This window comes from Podarcis melisellensis (assembly GCF_964234715.1).
Source record: "Podarcis melisellensis genome assembly, chromosome: 17".
In the NCBI taxonomy this organism is placed as follows: Eukaryota; Metazoa; Chordata; class Lepidosauria; order Squamata; family Lacertidae; genus Podarcis; species Podarcis melisellensis.
The window spans coordinates 29,196,803-29,219,455 of NC_138534.1; the positions used below are offsets into that span (position 1 = coordinate 29,196,803).

Below are 22,653 nucleotides of genomic sequence, written 5' to 3' on the forward strand. Positions count from 1 at the left end.
ATGGGGTGGGGTGAACATTTTGTTATGGCCTGGAGATCCAGGGGGACAAACCCACTACCCAGACCCCTCAAAGTGTCCCTATTTTCCAGTCCCAGATTTACAGGGTCTCTCATTTGCATTGGATAAATGTTGGAGGGTATGGAGTTATGAAACCCCAAGCTATCTGAAGGCAGCCCTGTATAGTAAATCAATTTTTTAAAAAACCTTTAGGGTTTTTTTTATATGTTGGAAGCTGCCCAGAGTGGTTGGGGCAACCCAGTCAGATGGGTGGGGTATAAATAGTAAAAATATTGTTGTTGTTGCTAAATAGGACATCTCTATTTTCATTGGAGAAATGTTGGAGGGTGTGCATTACCATGAGGGGGGAAACTGAGGTTATATTGTATAATATGCTTGATGATGATGATGGAAACTTTTCCCCTGTATATATGTACTTCCTGGCGAAATCTCATGAGTTTTGCTCGAGCCAATCAGAAGCAGCATTAGACCATAGCAAGCAGCATTCTTTTTTTTAAAATATTTTATTTAGGATTTTCTTGTTTTACAGAAGTGTAATGCCTCGTATTCCCCCCCCCCATGTAACATTTTTACAAATCCGTTTCATTTGTTGAGGCATTAGGGGGAGAAGAAAAAGAAAGGAAAAAGAAAGGGGGTGGAGGGAGGGAAGATGGATGGGGGTGGGGTCAGGTGGTGGTGTTTCTATTATGCTTAATGTATGTAGAGTTTGGTGTCAGCATGTTTGTGTTGTTCACTTGTGTTCCTTTGGTGGTGAGAGAGTTTGGGGTTGGCCTAGGGTGTGATTGTTTGTGATTGGCTGTGGTGATCTTTGTTTTTGTGTGTGAGTGGGGTGGGTGGGTTTTTTGGATCAGGTTAGCCATATTGATTTGTATGCTGTTGGTGGATTATTGTCATTGTCCTGTTGGGCTGTGTATGTGATAAAGGGGAGCCATACCAGGGTGAAGGTGTCTTCTTCTGTTTGTCCCCGTGTCAGTTTCAGTTTATTAGTTAATTTTTCCAGTAGGGCTGTTTCCCATACTATTTGGTACCACTGGTCCATGCTTACTCCTGACAGGTCTCTAGCAAGCAGCATTCTAAACAGACCCTTGTTGGCCCGGACAATAGAAGGTGGTTGGTACTGCACCAACTGAGAGTGTGTGCATATACAGGGCTTTAGCCCTGGATATGCTGTAAAGTAACAAGGATATATACTGCTGGACACATGGAGACAGCGCTAATTGCAGTTAAAGAGAACCATGCTATGGTACCGTCCTGTTTAGTCCTATAACTGCTTGCCACTGTTAGCTGGCCAAAATTCAGCAAAATTGAAAAGAACAAGGGAACAGCAGCAGCAAAATGGGGGAAGACCAAAGGCGTAGATGCAATATATGGTAAATATAGGTTACAATTCTATTGGATTCTATCAGTTTACATTATTAGGCATGTCTTTTGGCTGCCATATCTAACTATAAACACAACTAAGGAAGTCAGAAACATAAGCGAGCTAAACAAAGGAAACAAAATGTAGCTAAACACCGCCAATCGATCCTCTAGTTTTTCAAAACAGACAAAGATTTTTCTGTAGACTGGCTCAGGCAATACAGTAACTAGGGAAGTAGATGAACGAAAACAGTATGTAAACAATTCCAATGTAGAGACCGTGTCTATGGCAACTGATGAGGAAGCAAAGTTGCCAGATAAAATGCCATATATATATATATATATATATATATATAGTGTGTGTGTGTGTGTGTGTGTGTAGAGAGAGAGAGTATTATATATATATATATATATATATACACACACACACACACACATTTTTAAGTAGGTATTAGCACCATAAGCAACGTTAATTTATGATTTTACAATGAAATGGTCTAGAAAAATAAAGCTTTAAAACCCTTTTTGTGTGTCCCAGTCAGCATGGCCAACGGTTCAAGGATGGTAAGATTTGTAGCCCAAAATTTCTGAAGGGCACCAAGCTGGAGAAAGTTGCTGCAGAATCATTCGTCTCATTCCCACTGATACTTTTTTTTAATACAGCCATGCAGGAGCACGGAAATACAGGTGGTCACTGAAATTGCTTGTGAGCCCCTGTGGTGTCTGGAGGAAAGACAGGTGACTGCAATAACCCATTTGATACACTGAACATTGCTATCACGGTGGCAAAAACATGCTGGGGGAGCCACAAGAGACATCAGCAGCAGTCCAGGTGTGGAAGTGCCATCCTATTATGATGACTCTTCTGTCTGCTGCTTGATATGGCCCAGAGGTTCAGAAGCAGAGCAGCGTGTGAAACATCTGGAAATTGGGCCAGGGGAGACTTGAAAACACCGTTTTCCTTGTGACTCTTGCATCTGCTGCCAACAGCTGTAAACCTCATAACCGGCAGCCCAGGTGAGGAATCCCTGCCCCTTGAGAGACACGAACTTCTATTTTCATCATTGCTAAATGTTGTAAGCCACTTTGAGAACTTCTGTAATTATACGAGATATAAGTATTTAAAATAAAATATGAATGAAGTGCGAAACTGAAACTCTGTCTAGTGGGTTCTTAATCTTAATGCCTCTCTACCTTTCTCTGCTGAATGCCAAGATCATACACCAGCCGCACATGCAGACACATTTCTTTATTCCAGACACACTCTTGTGACTGATGTATTCCCCATTCTCCAGAGTTTTAAGAGCAGTGTGAACTGCATTTTAGCCACTGGATTTACAGTAGGATTACTTGTCTTTGTTCTCAGCAAATGTATCCGAAATAGGAATGGTTCTTATGCAAAAGGAAAGGAAAAGGAAAATAGCAACATGGTTCTCAGCACAGATGCTTGCTCTCACAGTTATTCTGCACACTGGAATATATAGCACAAAGCGTGCCAATATATTTTTAGTTTTCCTTTTATTTGTTTTCCTCTGATAAACACCTGGGGCACGTCAGAAGGAGAGCATACAGGGCAAAGTTCTTAAAACATCACATTGAAAGCTGCTTGTTCTCAAGTTATACAAGGTAAGAATCATTCTCATCATCAACGAAAGCAAAGGACTTATTGGCCCCCAAATGTAGATACGACAGGGGAATAAAATAGACTAGCAGCAAAATTACTGAAACTGCATAGTAAAGAACGGAGCTAGGATTTTGGATAACCATTATTGTAGCCAAAGTGCTGCTAATGTTTCCCTCTCCCTGCAAAGACTCAAGAATTGTGTCCCAAATATGCATGAAGGACAGAAGTCAGTGTGGAAATCAGAAGAATTAGTGGGACACACATAGGAAGAAGGGAAAAAACCATAGGGTGGAAGAGAATATAAACTTGTAACACCAAGCAACATTTAGATGATAAATAAGGAGGGCTGTCAAAGTTTAAATATAATACAAGCATGTTTTGTGGTAGGGTAGTTTCTCGGGGGGAAAGTCATTTTCTTCAAGAATTAGCCTTGGATTCTTCAAACAGTGAGCATAACTGAGAAAGAAGATATCAATATCTGTGTATAAAATGCCTTTTCCATTAATACTTTTGTAGACCAACTTCCCCTTCCTTGGAAAGAGGGAGTGAAAATTTCCCTTATATTTTAAGAGTACTCTCTAGCTGTTCAAAAATCCACCAATTACTATGCAACTGACTGCAATAATTCCCCAAAGAATTAGCCTTTTCAGTAACACAGAATGGATTGGAGCAAAACCAAATGCACTGGAAAGAAGACTGACAAGGCAAACTAAGATTTCTACACCCAGGGCTCCCAAAGTTCTGCTGTCCCGTGGGAAACGTTACTAGAAAAGACAGACACTTTATACACTGAACCTTTCCTCACGCTCCCAAGCAATCTGAAGAAACATGTTCCAGTAAAAAAAAAAAAAGGCCGATGCTTCAGAATGTATAATACAAAAGCACAACAGTTTTATCAACTAGACCAGAAAGCTGGACTCAGACTGCCTTTTAGTAACCCAACACCGGAGCTAAAGTGCAAAAATGCAAAAAATCTCAGGTAGGAGAGTAGATAACAGTAGCAAGGCTGTATGACTCAAACAGTGATAGACACAAAATGAAGGCATAACACAAAATGCCCTAGAGATGAGCCTTCTCAGTATATGAAGTTCAAATTGAGGAGGGGGATATGCTTACAGTACAGTGGTACCTCGGGTTAAGTACTTAATTCGTTCCGGAGGTCCGTACTTAACCTGAAACTGTTGTTAATCTGAAGCACCACTTTCGCTAATGGGGCCTCCTGCTGCTGCTGCTGCGCCGCCGGAGCACGATTTCTGTTCTCATCCTGAAGCAAAGTTCTTAACCTGAAGCACTATTTCTGGGTTAGCGGAGTCTGTAACCTGAAGCGTATGTAACCCGAGGTACCACTGTACTAGGTGTGCCTTCTCCACCCCTGAACAAGGCCGGTCCACTCATGAGACAAGGTGAGGTGACCACCTCAGGCACTGGGATCCACAGGGGCATGGATCCAGCCACCAAGAAAAACATTGCCTGCTGCCGCCGCCACCACCACTGCATTGGCAGCAACAGCTGTGGTGTGTCCTTGGGGGCCTCCTCTTCAGCAGCGTCCCCCCCAATGCCGCCTCTACAATGGCCTCTTGGCAAAAAAGGAGGCACCGCTGGTCTCCTCCCATTCTTGTTCCTGATGCAGATCTTTATTCCGCCCCCCCCCCTTCTTTCCTTGGCTAGAAGAAGCAGGAAGCATTTTGTGGTTTGTCTCAGCTGCCCAAATGCCCCTGAACTTCCCCCACTGAGTGAGGTGGTCTGAAAGGGGCTCCTTAGCACCTTCAGGGGAAAGCATGCAAAAGTCTCTGTGCAATGAGGAATTCTGTTATTGCAGAATGCCCTATTGCAGAGAGGCTTCCAAGCACATTTAGGCAGACACACTTAGAAGATCCCTTCCGATCATCCCACGCTACAAGGGAAGGTGGAATAGGTGGGGGCACCCTCCCCCCTTGTGGCATTCGTACCGAGCCCCCAGTCGTCTCACGGACTACTGACCCGTACACCACTAATCCGCTGCCACCAACCAGGTCCTCCCCAGTAAAATCACTTCAATCTCAGTCAGGTTCTCAAATAAGAGTGTAGTTTATTTCAGACACAAACAAACTTGAACTGCATTCCAAACGTTGTTATTCTTTACCTTCTTAGTCTTGTTTTATCCTATCTCTCTCTCTTCTACGCCCTCACACAAGAACTGTCTCTCTATTTCCAACTGCCTTTCCCAACCAACCAACCCACCCACTAAAACCAACAAACTAACCACCAACAACTAACTCAAACCTTGGGCTAAGCCCTTTTATATACAGGTAGGCTCCGCCTCCGGCTTTCCTATTGGTTTACATATTAACTCTTTCTCTCTCCCTGTACAGGCATTTTTCAAACGAATGGGCAAACGCCACACCCCTCTTCTCTAGTTTGAGCCCTCACATGCCAAATTTCGCTCTGAGGGAAAAGGAAACTGGCAACTGCGCATTCATACTGCAACTGCCACGTACAATGAGTTTATGCAAGACTCACATTACATACGTGGCATACTGCCTGCAATTTGAACACTGGCATGTAACACAGCCTCCTGTATTGGTCTTTATCGCTTCACTCCAGTATGGGAATCTTCAAGCAGTCATTTTTTATTAAAAAACGGACTTGTGAACTTCAGAAAGGCTGCCTTCTCCCTTGGCTCACAGCAACATCCCACTATTTTTAAAAAGGGGGTTGTTTTTTATGGTTCCCCAATGACTCCACACTTCCTCCTCACACAGAAAACTCAGGAACTTAATATATGGCTATTTTGTCGGGACACACAGAAGGAAGCGTGCAGTTGCTTTCTAAATTCACTGAACTCTGGGGCGTGCTGTAAAATATCCAATATGTTCCATCAAGGACAGTCTTGTTCTTTGATGGCCAATGCAAATCACGCCAGGGTGTTTTTCTCCAAATGTTTTCTCAAGGAAGAAGAAGGAAAAAACCTCGGATACTTTCAGCTGTTTAGATCACTCCACTATTGATCAAAGAAATGTTCATTCTTTATGAGTTTTAGCTGAAGTTAACAAGATAAGTACTATCCCGAGGCAGTGCTTCAGAGGCACAAGGAATCATTAGGTGACGAATCTGAAAAGTTGTGCATGCTTTGTATTGTCATGTAATTCATGCCATGCAGAGATGCTAAGCAACCTCCAATATTTCAAAGCACTAAAAGGAGTGCATTATTACTACAGAGCATTACACCTATACACCTGAGAGTTCCCTTGCTCTGTACACTACTTTTGGAAATGCTTGGCATCATTTAAGTGGAATTTTGAGAGTATGACCTTGCACTTAAGGGATGTATTATTAATGGTGATAATGAGACTGGGGAAGCGTGTTTACAATCGAGTTGCCTATTTCCATCCGTTACTGTCATGCTCACCCTGTGCCTCGATATACCACCTGCTTGTCAGCCCCTTGGCTGAGTCAATCACATTATCATGTTCTCACCAGGTTAGTGCATCCAATTGCAGGCATGACAAATTATGACTGTCTTTATCAATTTGGAAGGAAATGGCATTTAAGCCATCCTCAAAGCACAGAAACGTGCAGTTCAGGTAACCTTAATGAAACAAGAACAGCATACTTCTGCACTGTGACTTTCAGAAATCTGAGCGGGGCAGGGGGAAAGATGGAAGGGCAGTTATATCATTGTAAAAGAGCTCTAGCTTGAAAAATTAAGCCAGTATTAAGTAATTTTCATTCGTTTAGGCGCAGATATCTCCCTACTGATAATTCAAAACGATCTCTTTTATTTGCAAGCAAGGAAGTAGAAACTGGATCCAACAGAGCATGACCCACGTGTAAAGGTAATGGTAAAGGACGCCTGGATGGTTAAGTCCAGTCAAAGGCGACTACGGGGTTGTGGCATTCATCTCGCTTTCAGGCTGAGGGTGCCGGCGTCTCTGACCACTGGTCTTGTTAGCTAGGGATGATGGGAGTTGTAGTCCCAAAACATCTGGAGGGCCGAGATTGCCTATGCCTGGGTTAGAGTGTGGTGCTGATCATGCCAAGGTTGCAGGTTCAATCCCTGTATTGAACAGCTGCCTGTTCCTGCACTGTAGCAGGTTGGGCCCTCAGACCTATGATTCTATCAGAATGCTTTTGAGCATGCCTCAGCTGAACAACAGTCCCCTGGGCAAGCTCCACTCCTCCCTTTCTCATGGGAAAAAGCTGGCAGGATTCCTGGCTGCCCAAAGCAGCTCAGCCCCACAAAAAAGCTAGCCAGCGAAAGGATTTGAAAAACACAATTTTTCATTTGGCAACTGAGGCCAACTACAAACTGTGGACACTGAATCTTCATTATCAATATTTTTTTTGATGAAAAGATACTAAGTTGCTCTTACAGATCGATAAATATGGGGGTAGCATACCAAGGCTCTGTATATTTTGAACCTTTGGGTCATGAAAAATGCACAAGGATACAGGAGACGTTAGGAGGAAAGGATCAGCTGGAGTCGTGGGCTCTAGCAAACCTCTGTCAAATTAACTTGAAAAAGCTTTAGGAATATTGCTAAATAAGTTACTTAACAGTAACATCCACACACTGGTGACATTTCAGTTCAACAGTACACAGAGAAAACCTGCAATTTCACCCTCAGGGTCAGGGTTTAAAGAAAATTCCTGACCAAATGATATCCCCCGCCCCCCTTCCTCAGGTTGAATGAGTCCTTTGTCAATCTGGAGACATTTCTTACCCTTTTATGATTTTTAAGGCTAAAATTTCAGGAGACAAACCACCATAATTTTTGTGAGACCTCGTGATCCCATTCTATACCGCAGAAGAAGTAATGATCTTGCTATCAAATGCAGGCTCCTTTCAAAGTAATATTTCAGCAGAGTCTTTGAACTGATTTGTCAATGGGAAGAGAATGCTGAATAAAACCTGACAATTTTAGAAGCAGGCTGTGAACTTTTAATTCAGGGAACATTTTGTTATTTCTGCTACCTGAGACTGGTAGTGTGAAGTGTGTCATGGTGACAGTTTTAGACATTACATGGAACTTCGACTAAAATAAGACACGTAGTTCTTGTATTTTCTGTTTCAAGTGACTGTGGCTTTCTGGTCATAACATGACCACTATAAATGGCTCAAGAGGTGAGTGAAAGGAGATAGGATAGCCATCTTCAAATATTTGAAAGGCTGTCAAATGGAGGATAGAACAAGCTTGTTTTCTCCTGCTCTGGACAGTAGGACTTGAACCAAGGGCTTCAAATTGCAGGAAAGGAGTTTCCGACTAGACATACGAAAAAGCTTTCTGACAGTAAGAGCTGTTCAACAATGGAATAATCTCCCTTGGGAGGTTGTGGATTCTCCTTCCTTGGAGGTTTATAAGCAGAGGTTGGATGGCCATCTCTGTCATGGATGCTTTAGCTGAGATTCCTGCATTGTAGGGGGTTGGACTAGATGACCCTCGGGGTCCCTTCCAACTCTAAGATTTTATGATTCTAAGAGGCTAACTAATCTGCAATAAGGTACTAGCGGTGCAATCCTATACATGGTTACTCAAAAATAAGTTCCACTTGAGTTCAATAGTCACAGATAAGTAGATATTTGTTGTTTAGTCGTTTAGTCGTGTCCGACTCTTTGTGACCCCATGGACCAGAGCATGCCAGGCACTCCTGTCTTCCACTGCCTCCCGCAGCTTGGTCAAACTCATGCTGGTATCTTCAAGAACACTATCCAACCATCTGTCGTCCCCTTCTCCTTGTGCCCTCCATCTTCCCCAACATCAGGGTCTTTTCCAGGGAGTCTTCTCTTCTCATGAGGTGGCCAAAGTATTGGAGCCTCAGCTTCAGGATCTGTCCTTCCAAAGAGCACTCAGGGCTGATTTCCTTCAGAATGGATAGGTTTGATCTTCTTGCAGTCCATGGGACTCTCAAGAGTCTCCTCCAGCACCATGATTCAAAAGCATCAATTCTTTGGTGATCAGCCTTCTTTATGGTCCAGCTCTCACTTCCATACATCACTACTGGGAAAACCATAATTAATTAATCAATTGAAAGTCTGTATTAATAGCTTAATATTTCAAAAATCGAAGGGCCAATTGCAGCCTAAATAATGCTGATATGCTGGCACCTGCCTGTCTCAAGGGACAATGGAGTGCGCCTCTGGGAGTGAAGTGAAACCGATGCGTTGGCAGCAATGAAGTGACCTCCCCAGGGTGCAGGCCTTCGCAGCATGTATGGGGGTCCTGGGCTGTCAAGATGACAAGACCCCCCTCTCAGCCTCGCTACTGTGGTCCACAGGAAAGCAGAGCAATACGTTTGGCATCCGCTTGGCTGCACGAGTTGCTGGAAGGAAACGTACAAGACACCATCCAACTGATTAGGAACTCCACTCTGGATTTGTGTTGGAGTTAGTCTTAACTTTTTCTTCTCTCAAAGATATCCCACAAGGCAGCAGAATTTAGGATCAGCATTTTCCTTCTCCTGATGAGCTACGTTCCCAAGTTGACGAGCTCCATCTGCCCCCCTCTACAGCAGCGGTTCTCAACTTGTGGGTCCCCAGATATTGTTGGACTACAACTCCCCATCATCCCTAGCTAGAGAACCACTGCTCTACGGCATGGGTAGGCAAACTAAGGCCCGGGGGCCGGATCCGGCCCAATCGCCTTCTAAATCCAGCCTGTGGACAGTCCAGGAACCAGTATGTTTTTACATGAGTAGAATGTGTCCTTTTATTTAAAATGCATCTCTGGGTTATTTGTGGGGCATAGGAATTTGTTCATATTTTTTTTCAAAATATTATTCAGCCCCCCCACAAGGTCTGAGGGACAGTGGACCGGCCCCCTGCTGAAAAAGTTTGCTGACCCCTGCTCTACAGCACGTGCAGAAACTGCCTTCTTGACCACTGGACCCACTGTTGGTCTCATCTGCTCAATCCGCTGCAGCTGGAAGTCCCTAATTCACCAAGGACCCATCAGCCACCCTCACCTGGTTTAGCCGGCCAGTCAAAGCCATTCCCAGGGTGTGGCTGCTGTTGCATGCTAGAAGCCACAGGTGAGAGCTGAGTTCAGCGTGGGGACGAAAGGGGGACAAACTACTCCAGAAGGAGCATGACGTGTCCCTCACCAGAGGTACTGCCCCTCCCCAACCACCCAATATACCCAGGCCACAAAACATCACAGCTGAAAACTAACAACATTCACAGAACTTAAGTCTTCTTCCCTTGATAAACTATTCTGAAACAGGTACCTGAAGAAGTGTGCATGCACACAAAAGCTTATACCAAGAACAAACTTAGTTGGTCTCTAAGGTGCTACTGGTCAATTTTTTAAATTTTTTATGTATTATTCAGTTCTCAGAGTGACTGTGGAGCTATGGATTAAAGTCCCATTGATTCCCTCCATTCTTCTTTTAACCCCCTAATCTATCAGGTTACAATTTGTTAGTATTCAAGCAGCAGTGACAATAATATCTGACAAATAATGTTTCGCAACTCAAGGGGAGGTTGAGGGGGAATAATGCTGCAGAATAATATATTTTATGCTCATCATGCTCATTAGAGAGCAGAGAAATAGCCTGGTCCCTGACCAAAATGCTTACAACTCAAGGTAGACAGGACAAAGTCGTCCTGAAGAACAATTCTCGCTGTCATCACTGGATAGTGCAAACTTCTGACACACTTTTTTCAATACCTGAGAACTGTCAAGCTATTATCTCATCTACTCTCAGTTAAACATACTTAGTTCCTTCAGCTTTCTCTGCCATTGTTCTGTCTTTTCCTGGAATATGTTTGAAGTGTCAAATCTTTCTAGAGTTTTGAGAACAAAGTAAGATGCTTACATTTGATTCAGTCAAGTTTTGGAATCAGTGCTATATAAATCAGGAATAGTGTATACTAAATCTTAAAAAGGTAAAGGGATCCTTGACGGTTAGGTCCAGTCATGGCCGACTCTGGGGTTGTGGCGCTCATCTCGCTTTATCTGGTCGGCGTAGCTTCCGGGCCATGGGGCCAGCATGACTAAGCTGCTTCTGGCGAACCAGAGCAGCACACAGAAACGCCGTTTACCTTCCCGCCAGAGCAGTACCTATTTATCTACTTGCACTTTGACGTGCTTTCGAACTGCTAGGTTGGCAGGAGCTGGGACAGAGCAGCGGGAGCTCTCCCTGTTGCGGGGATTCAAACCGCCGACCTTCTGATCGGCAAATCCTAGGCTCTGTGGTTTAACCCACAGCGCCACCCGCGCCCCATCCTAAATCTTAGACCTGTGTTATTCACTCAATAACTTTTCAATCCTACTTATTAATGATTCGGCTTCACTGGTTATTCTCCATCTGGAAGAACAAACCTGGATTTATTGCAGAATGTTTGGCTACAGCTGCTTGTGATCTTCAATGTTCTTTCAAACATTTTCATCTCACAGTTTCTTTAGGTATACCTCTGTGATTGTCGCGAGTAAACAAATCTATGCACATTCAATTTATCCTGATTGATCACTGTTTTAGCAGCCCAGCTTTCTAATTTAATAAGATAATTTTGTGCTTTGGCCAGTCCTTGGAGCAGAAACTTGGGTCATTTCACAAATGGGGTAATGTACACTGTCTTGCCTATTTAACCACCCTAACCAATGAGGTTGATGTGGACCCCATCAGCCATACAAAATATTTGTAAAAATTGCTAGAAAAACTGAACCACTTCATATTCCAGGTACTCCCCAACAATTATGGGGTCAGTTTACACATGATAATAGCATTAATTTACAGAACCAGTTGCTGGCAGCATAATAATGAAATATTTCTTTGTTTACTGTAAGTCCATTTTCTTAAGCATTCCAAGCACCCCGTCACTTATATTTTACAGTCGCATTTTATAGCTCAACTACATGGCATTCTTCAGCGCCTCATAACTGAATTTAATATTACTGTTTATCAATATGAATCCAAAGAGTTGCAATCTTCCCGTTGTTTTTTTTGCACTTGGGTGCACATGTCTAATATTTTTACTTACTAAAAAGGAGATTTGCAAAGCTCTCACAGTCAGTTTCACCTTCAGGACATCTTAATCAGATAAAACCAAAGACAGGTAATTTCCCCTTGCATGACACCCAATTACCTATTTCCCCTCGGAGCATTTCCTCCTAAAAGGTGTATTATGTATCTTATGAAGGCTCACACATTAATTCAAGAATTAAATAGATGGCTGGAGAATTATTTTCAAAGTTTAACGCTCCACCCTGAACAGACCACATGAAAGAGGTTCGGCTGGTTGCCGTGGCATTTATATCCATCAGGGAAGTTGATCAGCAGATGGTACCACACTGTGGATAGAGATAGTGCCCTGAAGCCATCGTGATTGGCATGGTGCTAACAGTCTTAAGAAAAACTGTCGGACTACTTTAAGCCATTAACATCTTCTTCAATTATCTTCTATTGCCACAACTGTTTCATTACAAAGAAGGCAGAGCAATTGCCACAACTGTTTCATTACAAAGAAGGTTTTGGAGCTAAGCTAGATGTGACGGGGCAGCCATCTAGTTGTCTGGCCTATTCACACATGAAGGAAGGAACATGCTGGGGGAGGAAAGTAAAACATGCCCCCTGCCCTACCATGCTGTGCTTGGTTACTTAAAAAGCACTTTCCTCCCATCCTGCCACATTTCCAGTATGAGCAAAACTAGAAGAACGATACCATACTTAAAGTAGTGGAGCACAGATAAGAGGAACTGGGAAAAGGGAGAAGGTTTTGCTCTCTCCATACTGTCTTTTTCACTGAAGGACTAGACACCCTCCACTGGCAGGAGGGACAGAACGGGGATCCCTGAATGGGGGTGCCTGGTTTGCGCCCCCTCAAAATTGTGCACCCAGGGCCACGGCCCCCCCTTCCCCCGCTTACTACACCCCTGCCCTCACACTTATTTAACCCTAAATTTCACATTTCAGTTGTTACCACCTAGAGCAGAAGACTCAATGTACACTACGTAGAGTTGTACTGCCTGCACGTGTTCTTATTGCGTCTTAATTTCCCATCAAGAAAGGTTTGAGGTATTCCAACTTTCATTATAAGAGTCAAACAACAGATCCACGATTTTCAAGCTTTATACCCTCAAGGAAGAACCCTTTTGATCTCTCTTCGTCCGGCTACAAATCCCTGTGGGTTGCAGAGAATTCAGACATGCATTCTAAAGCATATTTCCAGTTTATTTGGGACATCAGCCAGGCCTGCTGAACCTCACCATTGCCCTAAACACGCAGAGGCATGCCCAATAATTCCTTGCTGCTAGGTATTGCTGGGGAAGATCTGTAGAGGCAGGCAAGCTAACCTTCGGGAAAGCTGAAGAACTTCAGGATTCCCAGGAACATAGGTGGGGGGCGGGGATGGATTAGATCTTATCAGCCAACTCCACCACACAGCTCAGGTATTGAAGCTCTAAGAACAAAGCCTTGTAGTCCAAGTCTAAATAGCCTTGTAACATGCTGGAACAGAATACCAATTCAATATTTACCGGTATGTAAATATACCTAGACTCTCTTTTTTTAAGTAGATAAATAATTTGTTCAAATTTTAGATTAATACAGTACCTTCTATACCGGCTAGGCACTGACAAATTATAGGTATACTACTTGTTCCACATTTCTATGCCATTTTTCCCAGTCAAAATCTTAAACTGACCTCTGGATGAAAAAAAATCTCAGTCGCTTCATCAGTCAAAATAAATCAAGTATGAAACGTATCCATTTATTAGAAGAAGAAAAAACAGAGAATTAAGTTCAGTACCACAAAACTCCCACTACTTTCTTTAGAAGATGAGTAGCCCTCAGAACCTTTATAGACTACCTGGAGGCCCCTCATCCCAGAAACAAATTTAATGGGCATGGTGATAGTCCTATTCAACAGGCAACCCTACAAAGGTTGCAAACACCCAAACATTAGGACTAAGGATCTCCAAGCATGTACACAGAGTCTTTGTTAAGTGAACGATTCTTTGCAACTGCCCTATAGAAACTGACGTTTTGTACCACGGCTTTCACTGAGAATGGCAGCAGCCCAACAGGTGAGTCCTGCCTGAGAAGTGGCTGGTAGTAATTAGACAAAAATTCTAACTTTATTCTGGCTGGACCAACTGACTAATCCATCCAGTATCTGGGAGACCACATACAGCCTCCCTGAACAGCCCTTACAAAGTGGAAGCACCCACCTTATAGTTCTCTAAGGGCAGAGTTGCTTGGAACAGCCTTGACATTCACAGCATAAAGACTTCACAGCAATTGTGTGCACCAAAGTACAACTGCAGCCACAACTAGACCTGTGAGTTCTTCCTTCAAACACACCCCTAAGCCCTGTGTTCCTGTCCAGAGACTGCAGAAACTAAACAAATGACAAATAGAACAGATGAGGCAATTAAGTGGTGTTGCGAAGGGAAAGTCCAGAAGCATTTTGGAAGAGGCTCTAAGGGTAGGTACAGTGGTAGAACTCCATCTTTACTGGAGAAGTGAATTTCACATTTAAGGAGACCACCGGCGGAAAGATTGCATTATAAAATAAAAAGCCATATTGCTAGGCATGACTGGAATGTCATCAGTAAGGAGAAGAAAATAATCTTTAAAACTTCAGAAGGAAGCAGCATTCAAAATTTGCCAGGTGCATTTTGCACCTAGCTATCAGCCACTTGAGATGAAGCGAAGATGCTTGGTGCCAGTATGGGGCCTGACGTCTCCACCATCTGGAGGTACATGCCTGGGGATCCTTGAATCTTGACTGTTTTTACACACAAGAAACACATCCTGCAGAATTCTATCTGTTCTATTTTATCTGCACAATCAGAACGAATGTCAGGAACCAAAAAGTCATATTGAGAAATACGACTTCCGAGCTGCCTGGCCCAAAAATCTCAACCAGGTATTCCATTTTGGCGACTGTAACCCTGGTTTAAGGAGTCACTTGGCGCCTAGCTTATACAGTGGTACCTCAGGTTACATACACTTCAGGTTACATACGCTTCAGGTTACAGACTCCGCTAACCCAGAAATAGTGCTTCGGGTTAAGAACTTTGCTTCAGGATGAGAACAGAAATCGTGCTCTGGCAGCATGGCGGCAGCAGGAGGCCCCATTAGCTAAAGTGGTGCTTCAGATTAAGAACAGTTTCAGGTTAAGAACGGACCTCCGGAACGAATTAAGTACTTAACCCGAGGTACCACTGTATATCTGAGTTTCTATCAATGGAAGTAAGTTTTTAAAAAAACAAAACAGTAGCTAAAAGGCATAAGACTAACAAACAAAGCATCTTGCAGCACTTCAAAGATTTAATGTATTTATAATATAGCATAAGCTTTTTGTGTAGTACATTGAAATGTATCCTGAGTTATCAGAATATATATGCATAGTTTGCAGGGAAGATTATAAACAGAGGTCAGAGAAAAACGAAATGCAGTAAAGTACACATAATTATATAACTATTATTTTTTTACTTATTTTAAAAATGTATTTATACCCTGCTTTTCTCCCAGGCTAGGATAATTAACTGTGATAATTCACAAAGAGTTATTAATACATCCTGGACACTTAACATATGTTATAAAAATCCTTTGTCTCCATTCAGTCCTCAGCTGACAGCCCTGGACTTCTGCAATTCAGCACTTGCACAGCGCAGCCTCCCTTTGAAGTTCCTATTTTTTTCAAGTGTGGCCATTTTAAGGTCATTTACAAAGTACCCTGGGAGGATGAAATGTCCTTCTGCTGGTTTTTATAATACTGTCACACTAGATCTGTGCCCGTTTGTGGCCTGTTTGTGCTATGTAGAATGTGCAAAGCATTGCTGGCAGCCCTTTGTGGATGACATTTTTAAGTCCTGTAATAAAGTTGCCGGAGTAGACCTAGGGGTAGAGTTGGCATCTGGGTCTGCTGCAGAATCGCCACAGGATGTCTGTTATCAACAACTGTTTTCACAGAATCACAGAATGACCACCACCACAAAAGGTGACAACGCCACGCACTTAAGATACCTGTAACTCAGAATCTGATGAAGTGTATCATCACTTCATGCATCTGATGAAGTGGCCTCTTGCCCACCAAAACTTAAAGTAAAGGTAAAGGTACCCCTGCCCGTACGGGCCAGTCTTGCCAGACTCTGGGGTTGTGCGCCCATCTCACTCAAGAGGCCAGGGGCCAGCGCTGTCCGAAGACACTTCCGGGTCACGTGGCCAGCGTGACATCGCTGCTCTGGCGAGCCAGAGCTGCACACGGAAACGCCGTTTACCTTCCCGCTAGTAAGCGGTCCCTATTTATCTACTTGCACCCGGGGGTGCTTTCGAACTGCTAGGTTGGCAGGTGCTGGGACTGAACAACGGGCGCGCACCCCGCCGCGGGGATTCGAACCGCCGACCTTTCGATCGGCAAGCCCTAGGCGCTGAGGCTTTAACCCACAGCGCCACCCGCGTCCCATTCTGAAGCTGGTTCCTCTCCCTCACCTTCCATCCTTGGTGGCATGAGCAGCAGATCTCCACATTGACAGTGGCTCCAGGGCTCCATTCAGGCCTGCCGTTCCCCAGGCGGGAGTTGGGATTGTTCCCTTAATCTTTTCCGTTGAAATTCTTGTATGAAATCTCCATTTTGCTGAAGTTTGCTTGCTAACTTATGCCATAATATATTTGTTGGGTCTTTCAAGGTTGCGCAATACTTCGTTGCAACAGGGGTGCCTGTTTGGAAAGAGATTACAAGGATCCTACAAGGCTGGATGACATGACCAACTCCTTGTAGAAAGTGCCTTGCAGGCCAGAAAAAGATCAGGACGACAGCAAGCAAACTTCAGCAAAATGGAGATTTCATACAAGAATTTCAACGGAAAAGATTCAAGGGAACAATCCCAACTCCTGCCTGGGGAACGGCAGGTCTGAATAGAGCCCTGGAGCCACTGCCAATGTGGAGATCTGCTGCTCATGCCACCAAGGATGGAAGGTGAGGGAGAGGAACCAACTCCAGAATGGCACAGAAGAGAGATCTGGATCAGATAAGTAGCTGGACTGGCTTAAGACCCACCAGATTGTTGGCTGGCCAGGTTCTACCCCTTCCTCACACTCAAACTGCCCCATTTTGGGAGATGATGCTGACTACTGACCGTGGTAGCTCCTTGCCTACAAAGGGATACTTCCACCACATTCAAACTCTTGCTAGTGGAGCAAATCAGTGGTTTGGATGCATGGAAGAGGATTCCCAATTTAAGCTGCCTGAAAAACATTAGCAAACATGATCTAAGGCAGCAGGAAAAACCAAGTATGTTCTTATATCTTAAGAAAGCAAAAAAAATAATACTTGTACTGCAAGGATAACAAAGCAGAACAAAGTATGGCAGAAAAAGCTTTACATGAAAGGATAAGGAAAATTAGATGGGTAAGCAAATATTAATGACAAGGTTTCTTGCCTTCTCCTACAGCAGATTAAATTCAACCATAGTTTATGTTTTTAAAGGGTAGCTGAGCAAAGATCAATAAATTCAGAGTAAGGAAATAAATTTGAGTGTAGGCTGTTGTTTTTAACTACTATTATGGTAAGGCAAAGGGAAAGAACATAAAGAAAAGGAAGAGCCTTTGAGACAAGAAGAAAGACTTGAATAACAAGGTTATGAGCAGAGCAAACAAGCATAATGGGAAATAATACTTCCACAATGCAGTAGAGGCAAAACGCACAAGAATATTGTAATGGTCAGAATTAGAAAAGGGGGTAATCTAGCAATTTGATATAAGAGACAGATACAAGCAGGCCATGAGGCACAGAGCGTATTCAACCTGAGGAGAAAGCCAGACAGAAAAAGAAAACCCCAAATGCTGAAAAACTGTGTATATCATGTAAAGAACATGTAATAATAAGTAGCAAGGAACAAACTGAACAACCTGAGTTGCTAATATTAAGCCACTATCAGGAAAGTTAATTTGTTCAAACTTACTCAACTAATACATGTTTGTTTTTCCAACACTGTTGATTCAAAAATATGGTATTATGGAGCTGAATGGAACCAAAAAGCCACTGAGTGATCCAGTGCCTGCTGTCACAATGTAGGGCCATCTGCTGATCAATCCAAATCACAGGGGCACACCGTCTCATAATCACAGAGCAGACACACTGCATAATGGATGCCAACCAAGCAGAGAGTTTTAGAAGGTTCAGAGAAGTGAATCACGCTACATGGTATAAGAGAAGGCAAAAATATGCTCACTGACATTATGAAAAGGAAGGGAACCATTAAGGGAAGGGGATAAGAAGGTTTTGGATACCAGCCTCCAAGACTAATGATGGTTAAGATGATAGCAAGCTGAGAACGGGCTAGGTCCAATTTGTTCAGCCGTCAACAACTTGCAGGTTTTAATGCAGCAAATTGGGGTAGTGAGTGGAGTTATTTACTGTGGCTTGAATCTAATAGGACAACAATATAACCAGGGCAAATAAAAATTGGCTAAAGCTAAGAGAAGGAAAAGAGAATGGCAAGAAAACCAGAAGCCCCTCTATGCATGTTACTTGGACTGGAAAAAGAAAAAGAAAACCCAAACCACTTGGGTTCAAACCTCTAACTTTTCTGAACATAAAAAAATGCATGACTAAATATGTATTGAATGGATCAGTGCAGGGATCAGAAAATGATAGTCATCACAATGCTGCTTTATCAAAGGTTGGGTGCTGTGCATTGTAACAGGTACATTATGTTTGTAGTATATATGTTCCAACAGCAGACCTAAGTTCCCATGCTTCTTCACAAAGATGCTGCCATTATACAGTATTCTTGTCAGTTTCGTCACTGGTTACTGAAGTCTCTCTCCAGAGGGCCTAGAGAAAGATGGCATTCTACAGAAGGAATAGATGAGTATGGATAGTGGGAGAGATAGAATACAATACACTGACAAATTGCCTCTTATTCATACAGGCACAAAAAAGACAGAAAATAATCTGAACAGAACTGTAACAAATTAGCCTTGCCTATCATTAGAGAATGAAGACTTCACACCCATCCTTCAAGAACGGAGAACATATCTACAAGTTCATCTGTTATCCTTATGAATATTCCACCTGGAAAAGTTACTGGCACCTCTCTAATGCTGTCCTCACAATGCTATCCTCAAACATTACTAGCACCAGTTTTGAACATGCTGTGGAACTAATCCACCCTTTTACCACCCTGGTTCCATGTAGAAAAATCAAAATGTCTTAAAACTTAAGCGATAATTAGTCCATGTGAAGAGGTCTTGAGTGCCTCTCTCAGAGAGTGCCAATAAATGTAGACAACAAAAGTCCTGTTGGATTAAAGGAATATGGTATAGTGGTTAGAGGGCTGTACCTGGATGTGGGGAATTCTGCTTGGCTTTGGACGATTCGTTATAGTTCAGTGGAGCCTACCTCAAAAGATTACAAGGCTAAAACAGGATAACACTTGGAAGAAGGGTAGGATCTAGATGAAATAAACAGCAGGATGCAGGCATACTTCTCATGAAGGATGGATAAGCAATGGGGGTTGTTAAAGCAAGCACTAGTGATACAATGATGGGATGGGACTTGGGTGGGGGGCACAAAGTAGATGAAGAAAGATGAAGAATGGCAAGGATACAGCATAGTGGAGTATTTCAAAATATACAGGCACTGCTGCAGAGAGTGAGGCAAAGGACATACTCTTACAGAGGAAGCAGCTCTCAGTGTGGCTACCAGCCACAATAGCTATGTTCTGCCTCTGCTGTTGCCTCTGCCGGCTGCTTGGGATCACAAGAGAGAAGCACACGGTTGCACTCACTGGTCCCTGTGAGAACAGGATGCTGGACTAGATGGGCCTTTGGCCTGATCCAGAAGGGCTCTTCTTATGGATATTAAAGCAAGCAGACAGGGATGGGTTAGGAGAAAAGGCACTTTTTGAGTGTGTCTGGCAGTGTGCAACAAGGCTGTGCACAGTTTAGCAAGAAGGCTAAAGCTTAGGGAGGCTGCTTATGAAATGTTCCCTAAGAGGTGACTTGGAAAGAGACATTTCAACAACAGGGTTCCTACAGGGCAAAGGGGAAGGCATGTAGCTCAGTGGCAAAGCATCTGCCTTGCATGCAGAAGGCTCCTGATTCTATCCATTGCATCTTCCAGTAGGACTGGGAGAGCATCTTTGCCTGGAACTCTGGCAAAGCCACTGCCAGTCAAGTGTAGACAATTCTCTGCCAGATCTACCAATGGTCTGACTCAGTGAATAAGGCAGCTCCTAAGAAACACCACACCACAATCCAAAGGGTCCACGTATGCAGCAATGGGTCAAGGAAAGTTCATACGGACTCAAGGAAAGGAGAACCGCAGAGATACCAAGGCAGCAAAAACAAGAGGTGAGACAGGCATCCGTTTAGCGATTCGAGCGGGGGAGGAATTGCTTATGCTCATTCCTCCTACCAGTTGGTAAAGAAACACTTGAAAACAAGCAGCTGCAGGAGGGATGCATTTGCAAGACTGCTTTTGATTCTGTTCCCTTCTCCTTAACGTGCGCTGTCCGTTTCGCCTCTCCTTTGCTTCGGGCACTTTTAAAGGCTGCCCCCCCCCCAACCGATATTATTTATAAATTAATGCCAGGGTCAGAATGGTCGTGACTGGAGGGTGGCAGCAGCGGCAGAGACAATCCAACTGCTAGATCATGACATACCGGGGTTGCAACCGGAGAGCCCTTTCCGAGCAGGCGTGGGTGACAGTAGATGATGGGGCTTAGGAGGCTTCTCCCCCCCCCCCCTCAAAAAAAAAAAAACACCAACCTTTTCCATTTCGGTTGCATAAGTTTATGCCAACCTACTCCAGAAAGAAAAGGAAAGAAAAGGAAAAGAAATGAGGGGGTTGAGGGTGTAAAAAATAAAATAAATCTGGATAAATATAAACATGCCAAGGTGTAAACTGGGAAAAGGGGGGGGGGTGAAGAATTGACGCAAATGGGAAGAGAAGCGCGGGGAGGGCAAGACTAGGAACCTAGAATAAAATAAAATAAAAGGTGGAGGAGCTTCTATTTGCTCTTGATAGCGGGGACAGGGGTGTTGTTAAGGACGGGCGTGGGGGGTTCCTGCCCTCGCCTGACTCACCTGAGAGGCGGCGCTCCCGCAGCAGCCCATGGCGGGCTCGGGGCTGGGTCTCTGCCGCGGGCTCCCGGCATCCAAGCGCCGCGATTCCCCGGCCGCCCGCCCGGCCCCAGGGCGACGGCGGCGGCAGGGGGAGCGGCGGCAAGGCGGCGGGGAAAGGGCGGAGGAGGGAGCGGGAGAGAAGCGGGGTGGGGGGGTGGGGAGCTGGGCTGCTGGCTCCTCCGCCGCCTGCCGCCGCCCCGAGGGCTCGCCCGCCCGCTTGTCCGCAGCGGCGCCCCGGAGGATCCCTTCGCCGAGGCGGCTCCTTAGCTCCTCAGCATCCCTCCTCCTCTTCCTCCTCCTCCTCCTCCTCCCGCATCCCGGCGGCAGCGTCGCGCGGCGCTCCTGGGGGCGGGGCTTGGCGTGAGGGAGGAGGGAGGAGAAGCAGCAGCAGCAGCAACACAACAGCAGGCGGCCGCCTTCGCCAGCCAACCAAACCAACCAACCAACCAGGCAAGCAGCCCCGCGACCTAGAAACAGCCCCGGAACTCTCCGCCCCGGGGATGCGGGGGAGAGCCGAGCCCAATTGCGAAGAGGCACAAGAGCGCTTACTGCGGGCAAGGGCTATACTATAGCGCCGCAATGGAACGTTATGAAGAGCGGGCGGATGGCGAGCGCGGCGGGGGTGTCCCGCCCGCTAAACGTGCCCGGCTCACTTCCGGCGTATCATTATTGCTTGCTTTCTCTTTTTCTCTCCTTTTCTTCTGTTTCGCTTGACGCACCTCCCGCTTTTTTCTGTTTCCTTTTTGCAGGAGGGGGAAAGAGTGGAGCGAAGTATTTAGCAGCGCGCTGGCTCGGGACAACAACGGTTGTTGTTGCTGCTGCTGCTGCTTTAATCTCCTGCCTGCGTGACCTTGGGAAAGCGCCTTGCACTCCTTTTTCCTGTGTTATTCATAGGAATATCATTTCCCTATACCCTTCGGTTGCGTGGTGACCTTTGCGTCTCTCCTATGGCGGAGGGGTTGGGAAAGGAGCAGGGGAGCGAGAGGGAAACCGGGGTGGGTGGACGCAGAGGCACAGCTCGTCAGAACCCAGTGATTTTTTTTGGGGGGGGGGGTAGGGAAGTCAAGTTGCTCATTTTTAATTCGAAAGGCAGCGATCGTGGTTTTAAAGCTAAAAACACAGTGGGCAAGGATCGTGGTTATTTTAAGTCAACGGAGAGCAATCGTGGTATTAAAGCTGTAACAGATCGGCTATCCTTTTGTGGGGCGGGGGGAGGAACAGGGGTGTTCTCGTCACAATTATTGCCAAGAAAAAGCTTTAAGTTTATTCCAAACTCAAAGAGCAGAGAGTTTGCACCTTCGGAGAGGTTCAAAATGAATGCACACCATGCATTTAAAGCACATTGCTTCGCCTCCCCCCTCACAAGAATCCTGAAAACTGTCATTTACCCTTCACAGAGTGACAGTTCCCAGCTGCCTTAACAAACTATACTTCCTAGGGTTCCGTGGGGAGGGTGTCATGTATGGTGTATACACTTACTGGTTTTACATGTTTAAATTGTCACTGTTTCAGTGCATGTGTGCACGCATGAAGCAGCTTTGTGGATTTCTCAGCAAATATCCAGATCACCACTCTCCACCTGCTGAAAAATCTTA

At 44.6% G+C, this 22,653-nt stretch overlaps 1 protein-coding gene and 1 long non-coding RNA gene across 3 annotated transcripts in view; one reads left to right on the top strand and one right to left on the bottom strand.

The window, feature by feature from the left end:
* The window catches only part of SLC44A1 (solute carrier family 44 member 1), an 82,594-nt gene extending 61,420 nt beyond the window's left edge, over positions 1-21,174 (bottom strand). The window contains exon 1 of one of the 2 annotated variants that reach the window (XM_081894130.1): positions 21,020-21,172. In XM_081894130.1, coding sequence (XP_081750256.1) covers positions 21,020-21,049 — 30 coding nt within the window. In that variant the 5' untranslated portion in view covers positions 21,050-21,172. Of the gene's footprint in view, positions 1-21,019 lie in introns of both variants that reach the window. The other variant, XM_081894129.1, reaches the window with a different exon arrangement.
* Positions 1,143-2,527, top strand: LOC309360400. Its single transcript, XR_014164103.1, has 2 exons — positions 1,143-1,261; positions 2,041-2,527. It is a non-coding gene; the product is annotated as an uncharacterized lncRNA (long non-coding RNA).
* Positions 21,175-22,653: the final 1,479 nt, after the last annotated feature.